The sequence below is a fragment of the Ceraceosorus guamensis genome, assembly GCF_003144195.1.
Source record: "Ceraceosorus guamensis strain MCA 4658 unplaced genomic scaffold IE81scaffold_35, whole genome shotgun sequence".
In the NCBI taxonomy this organism is placed as follows: Eukaryota; Fungi; Basidiomycota; class Exobasidiomycetes; order Ceraceosorales; family Ceraceosoraceae; genus Ceraceosorus; species Ceraceosorus guamensis.
In genome coordinates, this window is record NW_020290030.1 from 48,295 (window position 1) to 64,877 (window position 16,583).

The window sequence follows — 16,583 nt, forward strand, 5'->3', positions numbered from 1 at the left end:
ATTCAGATGACTCGTGCTAGCCACCGCTGGACTGATGTGTCGTTGGAAACTCTAGAAGATGTCTTCACAGGCGCTTGACTGCCGCAGTGCGAGCTCATTCAGGTCATTTACATCAATCGTCCTCGCCAAATCACGCGAGTCTCTACAGCAAGAGTCGCGCAGCCAGACTTTAACTCAAAGTAGCTGAATCGATATATTCATTCACAAATTGCTTTTTCCGAATCTCGAGTACGGGTGTCCGAAGAGGGTGGTAACAGAACATCAAAAGGCTTTCCAGGAGACTCGAAAGAGAAACCGTTTGGTGCAGGTGGTTAATCGCTAAGCTCACCCAGCTCGACAGCAGCAGCACCGAGCACGGGAGATTTGCGCTCAACGGCGGTAGCAGTGAAGATGACACGCTCGCCCTCCTTCCACGAGTCGATCTGGAGTGTCTCGCCGGGGTAGAGCACACCGGTGAAGCGCACCTTGATGGCCTTCCAAGGACCGTAGACATCCTTGAGGATCTTGCCTGCAATGCCAAAGCTGCACAGACCGTGAAGGATGGGCTGGTCGAAGCCTCCCATCTTTGCAAAGTCTGGCGCAATGTGCAATGGGTTCAAGTCACCAGACAGGCGGTAAAGCGCAGCCTGGTCAGCTCCGGTCTTGAATTTGGTGCTGTTGTCTGGGCTGCGCTTGGGGGGCTGGTTGGCAGCCGAGGCAGCACCGCGGTCCTTGCCCTGCTTCTGCCCGCCGAAACCACCGGCACCACGGCAGAAGACGGTGCTCTCCGAAGTGGCGAGGAGAGTGCCGTCTGAGGCTGCCTTGGTCAAGGTGCGGCTGGTGACAACGGCAGCCTTGCCCTTGTCGAGAACCTCAATGAAGCGGGGCTCGTTGCGAACGAGCGCCTCGGTGGGAAGCTTCTTGTGCAGGGCAAGGTACTGCTCAGCATGCAACAAACGGGTAGGGTCAAAGTTTTGAAGCCAACCCATGTCCAGACCTGAGCTAGCGCCGAAGCTGAGGATGACACCAAAGGTGGGGACAGGAGCGAAGTCATCGTCGCCTTCGTAAACGTAAGGCAGCTCCTTGGCACCTGCGCCTACACCCAGAGCGTAAAGGATGACGTCTCTCTCGGTGTAAGAGAATTCGCTTGGCTCGGGCTTGGCCTTCTTGGCCTCAGCGATCTCCTTGGGGTCATCTGGGTGCGAGAAGTCCTCGTCACCTTCTCCATCCTCCTCGTCACCCTCCTCGCTCTCGCCCGCATTGCCAATGTTGCCTGCAAAGCGCACGTCAACCGTGAGCAACACGCACGTCTAGTAAGCGCGCGGGCGCGATCGCATCTTCCACTCACTCATAATTTGCTCCATGGCTTCCTGGTTGCTCGCTGGGAAGGAAGACTCCTCAGACTCGTAGTTGGAGATGTCACCCCATCGCTTCTGGATGGACTCGACTTGCAGCTCGCGAGTGAAGCTGAAAGCGTGACCACCGGCACGCTGCCAGCGGACAGCAGCAACCCAACCTCCGGAGACCTCCCAAAGGAGCTTGGTGTGCTCTTCGTTGGCCTCGCTGGCCAAGTAGCCCACAGCAGGGGCGATGTATTCTGTCTTGAAAGCATCGACCATCTCCTGAGGCCAGATGGTGGAGGTCATGGCGGTACCTGTAGTTGTCACAAGATTAGCTAACACTTTCAGATGGACCGCACCGAGCACGACCTAGTCGCATCGCGCGTTCACAACTCACCTGCATTAGGGGCGATGGTGTTGGCCAAGATGTTGTACTTTTGACCTTCAATAGCCAGAGTTTGGGTGAATCCGAGGATACCACCCTTAGCAGTGGAGTAGTTGGCCTGTCCGAAGTTTCCGTAGATGCCCACAGCGGATGTCGTGTTGACGATACGGCCGTACTTTTGCTCGATGAAGATTGGCCAGGCAGCCTTGCAGATGGCGTAGGTACCACGCAAGTGGATGTTGACGACGGCGTGCCAGTCCTTGTCCTCGACACCGGCAAAAGACTTGTCGCGCAGGATACCGGCGTTGTTGATCACGACATGCAGACCGCCGAACGCATCGACAGCGGCCTTGACGATTTTCTCGCCATCCTCCACACTGCCAATAGCGGGGGCAGCCTTGTAGCCCGCCTTTTTGAGTTCTTCGACAGTCTTGTTGGCGTTATCGGCGGAGAAGTCGTTGACCACGACGTTGGCGCCGAGCTTTCCGAACATCTCGGCGTACGCCTTTCCAAGACCTGCACCTGCACCAGTGATGAGAACCGTCTTGCCATCGAAGCGGACTTCGTCCTTGCCCTCGTTGGGCTTCGCTTCCTTGGCTCGCTCCAAGAATTCCATGTGGTTGGCGTCAGTGATCTTGTCGGGGTACTCGGGCGAGTTGTCAAAGTCGAGAATCTCATCGACCTTTGCCTTGACGGCAGATGGCGTGAAGCTCTCATCCGTCTTGAACACAACACCACGGGAACGCTGGCGACGTAGGGAAGCCATGAAGCCGGCACCAGACTCGATGAGCTGGCCACTGATGTCCTCGTTAGCGGCCGAGCAGAGGAAAGTAGCCAGAGGTGCGACGAACTCGGGCTTCAGGTTCTCGAGGATCTCGGGAGGCATGATTGAAGCCAGCATCTGGGACGCAGCGATGGGTGCAATAGTGTTGGCGAAGATGTTGTACCTTGCACCTTCGATTGCGAGAGTCTTTGTGAAGGAGATCATGGCCATCTTGGCGGCAGAGTAGTTTGCCTGACCGAAGTTGCCGTAGATACCAGCGGCTGAGGAGATGTTGATAATGCGACCGAACTAGCGAGCAAAGAACCCGCAGAACGCCAGGAAAGAAGCAGTCAGCCTCGACCTCAAGCAAATGCTTCGGAGCTCTCTGTTCAGCTCGAGTGAGACAGTCCGAATGCGCACCTTTTGCTCCCTGAAGTGAGGCCAAGCGGCTCTCGCGCACGCGTACGAGCCAGTAATGTGCACAGCGGTGATCGCATCCCATTCCTTGTCGCTCATGGACTTGAAGCTGCACCACCAAGCATCGCAGTCAGTCAATCAGGGCAGCCCTCAGCGAGACTTGATCGGAGCTCGCACTCACGACTTGTCTCTCAGAATACCAGCATTGTTGATAAGGATCTACAGATATCGAAAGAAAGCGAGATTATCAGCTCATGCTGTATGGAGCCTTCAATGCGCACACTCATCGCAACGCTTGTCCGGCGTCTTCGCAGAAGCAGCTTCATCCCCCCAACAAGCGTGATGACAAGAGCCTCTGCCAAAACTCACGTCTACACGTCCCCACTTGTCGACAGCTTGCTTGACGATCTTGGCGCCTTCGAGGTTGGAATCCAGGTTGGCGATGGCCTCTCCGCCTGCCTTTGTGATCTCTTCAACCACAACTTCGGCTGCCTTGCGGTTCTTGTCTTGAGTGGAGGGACCAAGATCGTTGATGACGACCTTTGCTCCTCGCTTGGCAAGGCTCAGCGCGTAGCTATGAGGAGCGCAAAGGTGCGTAAGCGAAAGTCGAGAATGTGCAGGTATCACCATTACGATAGCGCTGCAAAGCATCTACTCACGCGCGGCCGAGACCATTACCAGCGCCAGTGACGATGGCAACACGTCCCTTGAGGGAGATCTTGCCATTCTCTGTCGCCGGGAAGTCTGACATCTTTGAAATGAAGAGTGTGGATCAGGGGAATTGCGGAATGTTCGAAACGCTGGAGCAGGTCAAAGTCAGTCTCGAGTGGAGTGTGTAGAGGTCCAGCTCGCAAATTCTGACTGATTGAGGATGCTCAGTGATGATGATGGTGGTGGAAGATGCGAAGGCTGATGGGAAAGAGCAGAGCGTGATGTGTTCATTGCTTGAGGAGGCCGCTACACTCTACGCGCACCCGGCTTGTGCGAGCATCGGTGGGCAGGATGCGGCAACTGGGTGGACCGGGTGTGCGTTGTAAGCTTCATGGCTCTCGATCTCGCTGCAAGGTGTCCCGTGTGAATGCCTTTCTCCACGCACCAGCAGGGCCAACATCATCTGGAGCGCCTGGCTGGTGCATGCATGTGTGGAGAGGAGAGCGAGCGTCAGCGGCCATGCTGCATGCACGTCGTTCGGGTGCACGCGCTGTCACTGGTGTAGCGCCTGCCAATGCGTCTCTGCATGTGCAACTCGATCTTCACGAGCGACCCGGCTAGCTTCTCGCGCGCGTTACCGGGGAGAGCACAGCTCACCTATAGCTTGGGCTGTATAGTCGCAGTGAGCTTGAGCGGGTCATCACTGCACGCATCGATGGCTGGCTGCCCGCGCCCCCAAGCCTCGTCTCTGGCGACGAATGACGTTCGCATGCGCAACTTGGCGCGCTTGACGAGAGCAGCGCCCTGCACGGGCGTAGAGTCTCAGTCATGATGTGTTGAAAGCCAGCCGCTTTCAAGTATCGCACGCGAGGCGCGTCCGCTCCGTCAAACCCGGAATGAACGCAAAAGTTCTGGATGATTCTCGCATCAAATATGCTGAGACTATAGGGCCAGCAGCACGCCGTTGCAACAGTCATCATTTGGGATCGCCGTATCAGCTCATCCAAGCTAAGGTGACTCTTGGTCATTCTGCAAAACCGTCAAGGCGTCCCATTCAGGCAGTGAAGCTTGTGGGCCTGCACGTCACCGGTAAAAGGCAGACGGATATCTTACAGAAGGGAGAAGATGCGTGACATGGGTAAGGAATGGGCGGTACCTAAGTGATCCATCACTAACAATGCCTACTGAATCAAGGGCTTCGATGACTCAGAGCCTGAATGCCTCGAGGCTTCTCTTCCATCTGGCGCATGTGGAAGGAGTAGGAGTCGGCGCTACGATTGCTCGTCGCTGATTCAGGAGTAGCCAGCACCGAAGAGGGCGAGTGGAAATTGGCGTTGGAAGCCGGAGTGACTGCCACGAATCCAGTGCTCGAATGGCGCCATTCTGGTGTGCGGGGAGATCTATCCCCGAGGGGTGATGGGTCCGCTTCTTCATTGTCCCTCGCGCGGGATGTGTATATCTTTAGACCTTGACCTCCAGCGCTGACTCGCTTGGCCATTCGATTCGAGCTCGAACGGCTCATCGAAGGCAACTCGAGACTAGGCGCGACGATTCCCCTTTCCGTTGCGTTTACAGAAGAAAAGCTCTGGCGAAGCCGGGGAGAGCGACTATGCTCCTCGGGCTCAAGCACGAATGAAGAAGGCGGTCCCGCTGCTCGCGCTGCACGGTCGCCTGCAACAAGCTCCAAAAGCAAGATGTCTCGGCGGGAAGCGTGTCGGGCAACTTCAAGACGCAGCTCACGGATCTTTTGACTCAGAGGCACGGCTGCCGCCTCGATGCGATCTCGCGTAACTTTCTGGAAAGGCGTGAGGACGGCGAAATGCCTCGCCAGCCGGAGATTGTCGTCCAGCTCGCTCCTCTTTTCTTGGAGTTTTTCCGTTACTTCCCTAATGAAAGGTTTCAATTCGCGACGACGAGCATAGACCCTTCTGCGCATGACTCCTACAAGCGGCGTAGAACCTGCCGAGCTCTGTCCACCAAAAATCGACGGGCTAGACAGAGGTGACGCCTCTTGGGAAAGTGCAGCGCCAAGCTGCCCGGAGTACGTCCCAGAAGTTGGACTCGGTGTAGCACTTGGCAGAGCAGCTCCGGGCAGAGTCATCCCATCCAAAGAAGGCGTTGCACTCGGGCGCCGTGACATTGTCGAAGAATCAAACGTCGCGCTCCTATTCACGACCGAAGCTGCATCGTCGTCATCTTCGGGTGCAGGATCGAGGCCCCGCATTCGAATGCCACCGGACCGAAAAGTACCGCAGAAGTTGATCTTGGCGATCCAATCATTCATCTCAGCCTCGCTAGGAGTCTGAAACAAGAACTGTTTAGTCTGTCCGCCCTGGTCCGCGATGAGTCGAAAGACATTCTCATACTTCTTGTGAGTGATGTCGCGCACAGCGAAAGCGTTGCTGAGAGAAAGGACGCCATCCGGGCGGAAGAAACTGATGCGAGGAGCGATGACCACGTTGGGTACCGTGTGATTCTCAGTCTGCGCTGAGATTTGCTGATCCAATGCGGATGTCCAGATGAGATCTCTGAAGAAGAGGAGCTGCGAGCTGGTCAAAATCATCCCGCAAGTCCTCCATTTGCGAGACTGTGCTTTTTTGCCGCCTTCCAAGTCGTCCTTGCGACTGACACAGCCGACCTTCGTCACCCGAAGGCTGACGGTGTGAGCCGGGGCGCGATCCAGCATTAGCGTGGTCATCATTGCCGTGCTTGAGTACGGACTATCGCCTCCCCACGAAGAACCAGTTGGAAGGGCTGGGCCCCGTTGAGTGACAATTTCGATCGACGGGGCTCTGCTGAAGGCATCGTTGAGGCTTTCGACATCGAACTGATCGGCAGTTCCGGTATACGAGAAGGGAGACTCCTCTGGAACCAAGCTTAGGATGTCTGGATTCAGCTCGGTAGTTCGGCCTTGAGCGATCATAGCGTACGCGTCCACTTTGACGCGACTGGAAGCATTGTTCCCGCCTGCCCCTATGGCTGAGAAGAAGCCGGAGCCACCGTCAGCTGAGACGGGCTCCGAGACTCTTCGCTTGATGTCGTCTACATTCTCGACGTAGATGAACTGTGCATAGATCAAATTATCGTAGAGATACTGTGGCAAACAATGGAGTTCGATCAACTCTTCGACACATCGACTTCATGCCGATGCACAAACTTACCTCAAGGATCTCGACAGGAGCCTTACTGGACGCGGTGTTGCGGACGTAATCAGCTTTGGTCATCTTGTTCTTTGCGTTCTTATTGAAGGCGTCGGTATGCAGCATCATCAGCGAGAACGCCAAAATATATGGCTGGTCTATGAGAGGTTGATGGATGCGAGCCTTGGAGTGAGCACACAAGGAAGCACACCTCCGATGCGTTGAGACTCACCTTGCGCTGCGAAGAGGTTCTCGTTGCACTCATTGTACCTTTGAGCAAAGGCTTCCATGACGCGATCGATTTGCTGAGTCTCTTTCGGCAGACACAAGCTCATCAAGAGCTTGCGCAGCGCGATGTCCAAGGGATGACCTGCGAACAGAAAACGCCGCATGAACAGTTGCAAAGCGTGTTTGTGCAGATCATCGGTCTTCGAAGCCAAAACGGCAACCACGTCATTGCGAGGCACGGACGCGACGACATGCTCGACGAACGTTTCTGGCGAGTCAAATTCTCGAGCGCCGGAATCCTGAGAGGCTTTGCTTGGCTTTTCATACTTGTCAACATGCGTTGTGCTAGACTGAAGTGAGGTGGACGCGGGATCCGAGTCTGCAGACCTTAGATGCTCCAGTGCAATAGAGGTTCGCCGCATGGCATCCTGCTGCAGGCTGTCCTTGGCGGCGATTGCTGATGCCACTGAATTCAGGACTTGCTGTGTGGAGTGCCCCCGTCCATCGCCTGAAGGGAGCGAAGGGCGACCCTCTAGTGCAACACTAGATGAAGTTCTTGAGCGAGTCCAAGGTAAGCTAGGGATGAGCGAGGATGCTCGTTGCCTTGGAGTAGCCGAGGCGCTACTGCCACCAAATAACGCAGACGCTCCTCCGCTGTGATCCAGACGTGATGTGCCAGCTGACGAGCCGATTGGAGCAGCTATTGAAGGACCAGCACCATCTAAAGTCTTAGCAGACGAAGGGCGAGCCACACTAGAGCGTCGCGAAACATTGACCGCTCCACTCGGATAGTCGTCGACGCCCGCAGTGCTGCTATTGGCTCTAGCAAGTCGCCAAGGAGGAGCTTGGCGTTGGACGAATGATCGCCGGCGACCGGGAGCATTGCTGTCTGGTGGTGATATTGGGGGAAAGTATTGACGTTTCTCCTCCTCTGGTGAGGAATCTAAGAGCTCGAGGCGCGAGCTAGAAGTCATTTCCCAGCCCGACTTTGCTCGCGATGCTTCCTTCGCGGCTTTGAACCTTTCATCAGCTACCCAAGCTTTCGACGAAAGCGTGGGGGAATCCATGGGCGAAGCAGTCAGGGTCTCGTGTGCCCCATCGATGGCGATGGAAGGGGCAAGGCGACTGCTTGCGTCAGCAGCGCCGCTGGTGCGTGGCCGGCGATGGTTTGGTCTGGCAGAGTCCGCAGAGCGATCTGTGGACTTGCCCTTGCTCGAGCCAGATTGGCCTTCGTCTCTGCCGCCTGCGCCGATGGCTCTTTCGCGAGACGAAGAGTTGTGAGATGCCTTCGACCCTTGCAGATTGACCTGGGAACGGGTTTTCCGTAGACGTCTTCCCTCGACGTGCCGCTCCTCAGCCTCGTGGTCCCGTGTTGGCATGACAAAGGTTCCAAGACCAACGAGAGCGGAGCTAGCAGGCAGGCTTGCCACCGCCGCATGACCCTCGTCCTCATCACCCACCCGATCGCGCGGACCCATCAACTTGGACTTGAATAGATTTGCCATTCGAGAAGGCGTGGAGGCCGGAGCGCTCACTTGCCGCGCCTTATTTGGAGTCCTAGCGAGCTCGGAAGGCAGGGCCGGGGGCGCTATAGCTGGAGGTGGCAATTGCGGAGGCGCGACCCCCGTTCTTCTGGAGAATGACCCGAGGATGCGCGGGGACGTAGCTGGATAGTCGTTACTTGATGGTGATGCAACTGCGATGCTCGGAGCATGCACGCGTCCAGTAATCGTCCTCTCCGCATCAACGATGCTAGCTGATTGATTGGCGGACTGACGGTTCCGAGATTGTTCCTGTGATACCTCCCAGGAGGCGTCTGGTTCACCAGCTACAGAGCTGCTTTGCTTGGGCATACTGAACAAAGCCAAAGACCTCCGCCGACCGTGGGAAGTGGATTCTGGGTTGCTGTCGATCGAAGGGACCGCTCGGTGCTGCCTCTTGGCGGTACCCAAGCCTTCGGCCAGAATGCTGCCATCAACATAGCTTCCTTTCTTTGCTGACGCAACGTCATCTTGAGCTGAAGCCGATTCCTGATCCGCGTCAGAGCCCAGATGGCGCCTCGAGGGGACGCCAGCGATTGAATCGTACACAGCATGGCTGCCCGCCACAAGAGCTTGACCGGGGTGGTGGATAAGCTCGATCTGCTCCGCAAAATTTTCTCCATCCTCTTCCGGATCCTGAGGCATCTTGAGCTTTGATGGCGCGGCGACCAAGCTGCTGCTAGACGCAAATCGACCACTCCTCAGCATGTGATCGAGATCAGAGCTAGCCCTGCCGTCGCTGGGAGAGCTGCCACTATGTCGCGAACTCGAAATGGACAAACGAGGTTCGCTGGATCCCGTATTTTCCACCGCGCTGGTGACTGCACTGATCGATCTCGAAGAATTGCCAGACCGGGTGGAGCTCGATGCGCGTGCGGAAGGAGAGGCGGAGCCTTCTTTGGGCGCATCCGAAGAGTCTCCTGCGGATGTGCTGGGCTTCGACTTGTTACGTAGCCCGCGACCAAGCCTGAAGATGCTGGCCGTTCTAGATGGCTTGGATGAGGAGCTTGAAATGCTCGGGGGCTTCAAGCCGACGTCGGAAGTTTCCGGACCAAAGGGCATCTCCGATGCTCTAGTAAGATGCTCTCGCTCTGCTTCGAAGCGATCGCTAAGCTGTGGAACGACGACTGAAGGGAACCTGCCGGACTCGACTGGCGCTGCTCCATCTCCTAAAGATTTGTGCGGTTTCAAAGTGCTGAAGGCGCCGTCCCCAGTGCTTGCTCTGTGCGCAGATTGGTGCTGGTGGGAAGATCCAGGACGGACCATCGCTGGACGACTCGCACTCGTCCCAGAGGAGGTCATCCGCTGCGAGCGAGAACGTTGCACGCCCGAGCCATTGAGCGCCGGTGTGGATGTTCGGTGCGACGAGGAAGGTGCATGGCCCTCTCCGATCGGAGCTCGCGCCCCATCGCTTTTCGCATATGAGGACATTACTGCGGTGGTGGGGCATAGAGAAGGGTCTCTTTGACCTGGCTCCTCTATGCACTTCTCACCCTCGCACGCCACTCTGCGACACGAGTACGGCGTGCAGCGATTCGAATGGCTGCGGTGTGATCAGAGAAGATCGTGATGCGGTAGATGGTGATTATGAGCTGCCCAGCATCGAACCCGATGGCAGCTTGGGTGATGTTCCGTCGGCTCCACAGCGATGGCAGAAGGTGTAATGCAAATGATGCTCTGCGGCCAGACGCATTAGCTCATAATGACATCTGACAGCTGCAGGTATAATTGATGTGCGACGAGGTGCCGTTCGCCACCCATCAAGTGCTATAGGCTGTCGCTGAAGCCGGGGGTGCTGTTAGGCGATTGTGTTTGTGGGATACGGGTACGCGTTCGGGCGCGTACCTGCGTGGGCGTTGCTGGTTGGGGTATAGCGGTGCGTGGCCGGCCCTTGGAGATCCTTTGCGGCGGCGGACGAGTTTGAAGGAGGGGGCGGTGCTAATGCTGCTGCTGCACGGATCCACACACCTGTGCCGGCACGTAGTTGCTGATGCAGTGTGGGTGGACAGCCGAAGTAGTAGTAGCGAAGAGCTATATAGAATCGAGGATGCTGTGCAAGCTGATGGAGATGAAACTTTGTGTGCCGCTTCTCACACTCACACGATCGATGATGCTCGACCAAAGGTGATGAAAGGTGATGAACAAGTCACGAGTATCTGAGACAATCACACAGTCCTACAAACAGAACTGCAAACCGTGAACCATCGAGTGCCGCGCGCGAAAGCTATAAGCGCGCTGATGCATACGCGTATATAGCTGATCGAAGTTTCGCCGGCTACTTTTGGCTGCTCGAGCAGCAGTCTAGCTGTTGTGAGTGCACACTCATCACGCACGAGATGCAGCATGTGCTACACCTGCAGCCTAGCTGAAGAGGCGAACGTTGCAATTAAGGGCGACATTCCCGCCCTCGCAGCGGATCCCGGCCCGCGCATCAGCAGCACATCATCAGTAGCAGCTATGGAAAGAAATAAGCCGCGCGGTAGAAAGTGCATGTAGCTGACTGCCAGTCATCAGAGTCACGAGAGTCGTGAGTCAGAGTGTGTGTGCAAAACATCATTGGTAGCTGAAGCCTCAAGAGCAGCAGCACTACGCACGGGCATCTCACCTGACTCACTCTTCTAGCTGCCGCTAGACGCGTTGACAGTGTTGCACCTCATTCGCACAATCAAGTTGTGAACGCTCGTGAGTCTCGAGTCTTGAGTAGTGGCACCATCATGCCTGAACACCCAAGCAACAATTCAAGAGATCTCCGAGGTTCTACCAAGAATCCTGAATCAGGTGTTCCAATCTGCTGGTCGGCTGACTTACGGTGGCTGGCTGCATGGCTGTCGATGCTACCCTTAATTTTGACTGTACCGTAAAGCGCTGCTGCATGCCGAGTCCGGGTATCCGGACATGCGGTGCGTTGCGATTACCCGCGCCTAAGCTCACCTCAAGAATCGTACACGCGGCTGACTGTCTCCCGACTCCTTCGGCGTCCTGCCCTGTTATCATCACTCTTGCCGAGCCTCTGTGGGTCTGTCTCAGAGACTTTGAATTAGCGTTGGCTCTTGGATGCCTGAAAAGTGGCAGCACAGCTTCTTCCATTCAATTGAATCCCCACAAAGTGTGGCATTCACGATTGTGACTCAAACTGCTAGGCGAGACTTTCAGAATTTGATTCGAGGCTCCGCGTTTCATTTAAGCAAGCAAGCAGGCACGTGCCTTTAAGGTGCACATTCATTCACATTCTTGATTCTTCATTCTCGATTTTGACCCGCATCCTCGGCTTTAGCGTGCTTGTTGAATGCGAATTCACAAATTGAATTGGGATTGGACATCCACATGCAGGGCCTCATGCAGACCGCTGGCAAGGCGGGTCGTTGCTTGATCCTGCATTGCGCCATCGAATCTTGGGCCCGCAACGCTCGAGCCGCGTCCGGCTTGCGAGGATCATACGAAAGCAGATTTTGAGATCACAAGAGATCTAGAGTCGCGAATTTACGATCGAGCGCGGGGTGCGATTCGCGCTTCCCTCCAGCCATCCATTCAAGATTAACGATTGGAGTACAGAATTGCGAGTCTAAGGTGCTTGATTTCGCTCCGAAGCCCAGCACGCACCACGAGCGTTCACCTTTGACCGTCAACGCAGACCCACGCACGGTCCTATAGTTGATCGCCGACGCGGTCCCTCGCCTAGCCGATTTTGCAGTATCACGTGTCTTTGCCCTCGCTCGATTCTTGACTCATCCGGAATCTGTGGGCGCATGCTGCCGCGTCTGCAAAGCTGTCCAGACGCGTTGCGCAAGATGCTCAAACGCGAAGCAGCTCCCGACACCGCACGCGTGATTGAATGCGTGTCAGAAGAGTCTTGAAAGCCCGTCTTCACGACACCCATGCACTATCACTTACGAGTCATGCTTCGACGTGGCCGTCCAGTGCAGGTCTGGCTCAGCCATATAGGATTGAACAGCCTTCAAGCGCACTCGGCGAGTGGCAAAAAGCTCCATTACATCAGAGCGATGACCTCGTCAGCGGTTCCGTCTCGGAACGGAGAAGGATCCTCCTCCTCTCGTGTCAATCATGGTGCCGCGGAACACTCCACCAACTTCGCTAGCTCAACAGCGTATCTGTCAATTCTTACCGAGTCGCAACGTCAGGCGTGTACCTCGCCTCCAGCTCAACCATTACAGATCCTTGCTGGGCCGGGAAGTGGCAAGACCAGGGTCCTCACGAGCAGAGCCGCTTGGCTAGTGCTGCACCACAAAATCATGCCAGAGTCCATAGTCATGATCACTTTTACTGTCAGTGTAGTGACGCGAAAATCATTTGGGTGTGATGAGAAGACATCTGGAGTGACACTTACTAGATTCTTCCTTGCGGCTGACAGAACAAAGCTGCCAGGGAAATGCGCTCGGTAAGTGAGGCTCCTTGTAAAAGTACTCCTTGCTCTCAAGCCGGTCTGAATTGGGCTTGCGTCGTCTCAACAGCGTTTGGAGAAGCTGATCGGAACCGAACGCACCGGAAGACTAGTCCTGGGTAAGTCGCCAGCCCTGCTTACGTCAGCAGCCCGCGACTCACCCGTCATGAACTTTCCAAGGAACATTCCACGCGGTGATGGCAAGATACCTCAGGAGGCATGGAAGGAAAATTGGCCTGGCCAACAATTTCTCCATCTTAGACGCTGATGACAGGTGAGGCACCAGCACAACCAGACGTCTCAAGTGCAGCAATGTTGACCGCTGGACCTATCCATTGCACAGTAAAAAAGTCCTGAAAGAGATTCTCAAGGAACAATTCGACAACGCGCCTCATGGCATCAAGGTGACACCAGATCAAGCAGCCACAGAAATCAGCAAAGCAAAGTCCAAAGGCTACACCGCATCGCACTTCGAAGCTGCTCTTGCAAAGGAGTCGGCCAAGAAGGGCAAGGACGCGACGACGTTGCGCACAGCGATCGCCGATGTATACGTCTCCTACGAGCAGCGACTGGAGCAAAACTCATGCTTGGATTTCGACGATCTGCTATTGAAGGGCTGTAAGCTCCTTCAGCACAAGGAGGTCGTCGATGATATCGTTCATGTTGTGAGTCACACATGGCTGAAGCTAGCATCCCGCCAAAAAAGTGCTCAGACGTTACCTTTTCGTCAGCTGGTCGACGAATTCCAGGTGCGTAACAAATATGCAAAATGACGCTAACTTATAATCGTGCCGCTTTACTGAGACTCATAAGGATCTTTCTGCAGGATACCAACGTCGTCCAGTACGATTTGATGCAGTGCTTTGCTGCGGCAACTACGGCGAATCTTCTTCGAGCGCCTGGCTTGGTCTTAGCTACAGACGGAACCGCTGAGTCTCCTGCCACGCCTTGCGGCCTCAGCATTGTCGGCGACCCAGGTGAGCAATCTCATCGTGCGATCACTACGTGCCTGTCGATTCTAAGTCACTGCTTTGTCTGCCCGGCAAATCAGATCAATCCATCTATCTTTGGAGATCCGCAGAGATCGAAAATTTGAACAAGATGACGAGCCATTATCCCATGACGATGCGAGTCAATTTGGAAGAGAACTTCAGATCCGCTGGAAATATTCTGGACCTGTGCTTGCGAATCATCGAGCAGGACAAGGAACGCATCAAGCGGGGCCTGCGCACAAGCCATCCTCTAGGAGTGCCTGTCGTACTCAAGCAGGCATCCAGCGCTGGCCGCGAGGCTCAATTCATTGCGACCGAGATCAAGCGCCTGATCGCGCACACAGGAGGCCTCCTTGGATACGCAGATGTGAGGCGGCTGCATTTGCTGTGTCGCGTGCTAAACGATTGCTGAAAATTGATTTACTTCGGTCTCAGTTCGCAATCTTGCTGCGCTTCAACGCTCTATCACGCGAGGTTGAAAAAGCCTTGCAACAAGAGGGTCTTCCAAGCAAAATGCTTGGCGGTTCTAAATTCTTCGATCGTGTCGAGGTGAGCGTCTATGTAGTTCTCGCGCCTTCTCAAGAGCTTATTGGTAGCCGCTCGCGCAGGTGAAAGACTTGCTCGCGTATCTCACTCTAGCAGCAAACCCGAATAATGTGTCAGCATTCGTTCGGGTCGTCAATGTACCCAAAAGATCCATTGGCGACAAGTCTGTGCAAGAGCTGCTCACGAAAGCGCGCGAGTTGAGCATGAAGCCCATGGAGCTTGCAGAGCAGCTGGTGCATGGAACCAAGAAGCTCCAGGGTATCAAACCTGCGGTCACAAAGAATTTGAAGCAGTTCGTGGACATCGTTGCACGCATCCGCCGGCAAGCCACAAAGGTGCGTCGCCCTCATATGCAGCGGCTCTGATCGATTGCAAGTCTGACGGCCTGGCCTGTGTCTTGATGCGCCCCAGGGACGCACCGCTGCCGAGCTTCTAGAGACGGTACTAAAGCATACCAACTTCGAAGACTACCTCCGCAAGCTTGGCGAACACGAGTCCAGGTGAGTACTACAGGATCTCTGCAGGAGTGAGATAGCGCACTGTACCGACTCATCCGTGTGTCCTTCCACGAGCAGGTGGGAGAACGTGAAGGAGCTGATCAATTTCGCTGAAATTGTCAGGCAATCAGGTGTTGATGATGCACAGCTGCGATCTCAGCTCGAACGCACCAAGAACGAAGCTGCAGACGATTCCGCAGATGATGTCAAGGATGTGTCCGCTCGAGCGACTCAGTCAGTGAACGTAAAGGCGGGTCTCGACGAGCACGACGCTCGCGATAGCAAAAGCGGTATACAAGGAGACGCCGAACTTGTCGCAGGCGAGCTAAGCGCGGCTCAATCTGTCAAGGCAGAGCCCGCTGAAGAACGAACTTCGCACTCTGCAAGCCAAGGCGCATCAAATTTGCTTGGGAAGCTGGAGCAGGCACCTGAGAGCGTGAAGGCAGAATCTGATGACGAAATCCAATTTGTCAGTGCGACTTTCAAAGAATCTTCCAGATCGACGAAGTCCGTCTCCGTCCTGTCTGGAGACTTCAAGCGTCAAGGCGAAGCTCTGCGGCGCTCGGACAAGGCGAAAAGACCCAAAAAAGAGGTGCCTTCAGACGAGGTGGAGGACACGTCCGACCCACAATCGTCTGACGGGGAGCCAGATGCGTCCGAAGCTACTCAGATACAACCCGATGGACCGCTTGCAAAGTTTCTCGAGGCTTGCACGCTAAGCACAGACATGCACAGCGAGGGCGATGATGAGCAAGATGGGCCCAAAGTCACGATCTCGGTGAGTTTGAGTCTGAAAGTTCATAGTTCTTGATGAGCTGCTGAGCCAACTTTTCCGAGTATCTCCAGACGGCGCACGCTGCCAAAGGTCTTGAGTTTCCGGTCGTCTTTGTCTTAGGGGTAGAAGATGGAAGCTTTCCGTGAGCCCTGATGTTGCATGCCAATGCGAGCCCGTTCATTATGGTTGAGCTGACCTCCCACCGTCTGCGATGGGCACTAGCTTCTATCGTAGCACCACTGCAGAACAAATCGCGGAAGAGCGTCGTTTGTTATTCGTTGCGTGTAGTCGCGCCCAGACAAATTTGTATTTGACACACGCAGCTCAGCGCCATATCGGAGGCCAGATGGAGAATACGGACCGCATCTTGTCTCAATTCATCTCTCCACTCGCCGACCGAGCCCACCGTGGGGGACAGGCTGCTGGCGGGCCAAATCCGGCTGTTCTGAGACGCGGCTCAAACATGGCGCCGCTTCCAGTGGCTTTCAGCCATCAACAGCGCCCAGTGCTCACCGAGAAGCACCGCCGCGACATCGCGGTAATCCTGGAGAGGCGACTGCCCTCCGATTACGAAGAGACCGTTAGCGATAGCATAGCGAAGTTGTGAGTCGCACCCTTCGCAATGCTTCAGCAGAGCGCCCGTGCGAGCGCATGGCTGACTACCTCGAGCGCATGGTCAGCAATCGCTCGAACACTGCAAGGATTATAGATCTGCCGTCACCAGGACCAAGGCAAAGGACCTGGACGAGCTATGATGATGCGCTGACAGGCGAAGCGTATGGCTCGTATCGAGCTCATGGTTACAAAGATGCTTATGGGCTCGACTTCAATAGCTACAACAGAGCCCAAGGCGGCTTTGGGGGTCCCAACAGACGCTTGAAAAATGGTTGCCTGCCAGGTACGGAGATGGGAATGTCGACAAGCTGGTCG

At 55.4% G+C, this 16,583-nt stretch overlaps 4 protein-coding genes across 4 annotated transcripts; 1 reads left to right on the forward strand and 3 right to left on the reverse strand.

The window, feature by feature from the left end:
* Positions 1–172: 172 nt before the first annotated feature.
* IE81DRAFT_148418 (putative multifunctional beta-oxidation protein) lies at positions 173–3,741 on the reverse strand. The gene is made up of 7 exons (XM_025510417.1): positions 3,544–3,741; positions 3,254–3,458; positions 3,066–3,103; positions 2,888–2,993; positions 1,717–2,776; positions 1,328–1,633; positions 173–1,252 (listed from the first exon to the last, which is right to left on the reverse strand). The coding sequence occupies exons 1-7, from the start codon at positions 3,633–3,635 to the stop codon at positions 312–314; spliced, it is 2,748 nt and encodes a 915-aa protein (XP_025369109.1). The 5' UTR covers positions 3,636–3,741; the 3' UTR covers positions 173–311.
* An 838-nt stretch (positions 3,742–4,579) lies between these two features.
* IE81DRAFT_323951 (PH-domain-containing protein) lies at positions 4,580–6,835 on the reverse strand. The gene is made up of 2 exons (XM_025514106.1): positions 6,697–6,835; positions 4,580–6,629 (listed from the first exon to the last, which is right to left on the reverse strand). Exons 1-2 carry the CDS (start codon positions 6,757–6,759, stop codon positions 4,725–4,727), a joined length of 1,968 nt encoding a protein of 655 aa, XP_025369110.1. The 5' UTR covers positions 6,760–6,835; the 3' UTR covers positions 4,580–4,724.
* IE81DRAFT_148360 (hypothetical protein) lies at positions 6,665–10,130 on the reverse strand. Its single transcript, XM_025510416.1, has one exon. The coding sequence runs from the start codon at positions 9,873–9,875 to the stop codon at positions 6,834–6,836; it is 3,042 nt and encodes a 1,013-aa protein (XP_025369111.1). The 5' UTR covers positions 9,876–10,130; the 3' UTR covers positions 6,665–6,833.
* A 2,315-nt stretch (positions 10,131–12,445) lies between these two features.
* IE81DRAFT_330513 (UvrD-helicase-domain-containing protein) lies at positions 12,446–16,260 on the forward strand (the record flags this gene model as incomplete). Its single annotated transcript, XM_025515193.1, has 14 exons — positions 12,446–12,727; positions 12,814–12,840; positions 12,914–12,962; positions 13,024–13,117; positions 13,187–13,508; positions 13,575–13,592; positions 13,670–13,820; positions 13,895–14,202; positions 14,271–14,384; positions 14,444–14,716; positions 14,793–14,881; positions 14,957–15,656; positions 15,725–15,795; positions 15,942–16,260. The coding sequence occupies 14 exons, from the start codon at positions 12,446–12,448 to the stop codon at positions 16,258–16,260; spliced, it is 2,817 nt and encodes a 938-aa protein (XP_025369112.1).
* Between the last annotated feature and the right edge of the window lie 323 nt (positions 16,261–16,583).

Bases quoted from the DNA above. Each gene is read 5' to 3' on its own strand.
- IE81DRAFT_148360 (XM_025510416.1), bottom strand. From the start codon at position 9,875: ATGTCCTCATATGCGAAAAGCGATGGGGCGCGAGCTCCGATCGGAGAG.
- IE81DRAFT_148418 (XM_025510417.1), bottom strand. From the start codon at position 3,635: ATGTCAGACTTCCCGGCGACAGAGAATGGCAAGATCTCCCTCAAGGGA. The intron at 3,104-3,253 runs GTGAGTTTTGGC...CGATATCTGTAG, and splicing joins ACAAGTGGGGACGTGTAGAC to ATCCTTATCAACAATGCTGG. The intron at 2,994-3,065 runs GTGAGTGCGAGC...TTGGTGGTGCAG, and splicing joins GGTATTCTGAGAGACAAGTC to CTTCAAGTCCATGAGCGACA.
- IE81DRAFT_323951 (XM_025514106.1), bottom strand. From the start codon at position 6,759: ATGACCAAAGCTGATTACGTCCGCAACACCGCGTCCAGTAAGGCTCCT. The intron at 6,630-6,696 runs GTAAGTTTGTGC...TGTTTGCCACAG, and splicing joins CTCCTGTCGAGATCCTTGAG to TATCTCTACGATAATTTGAT.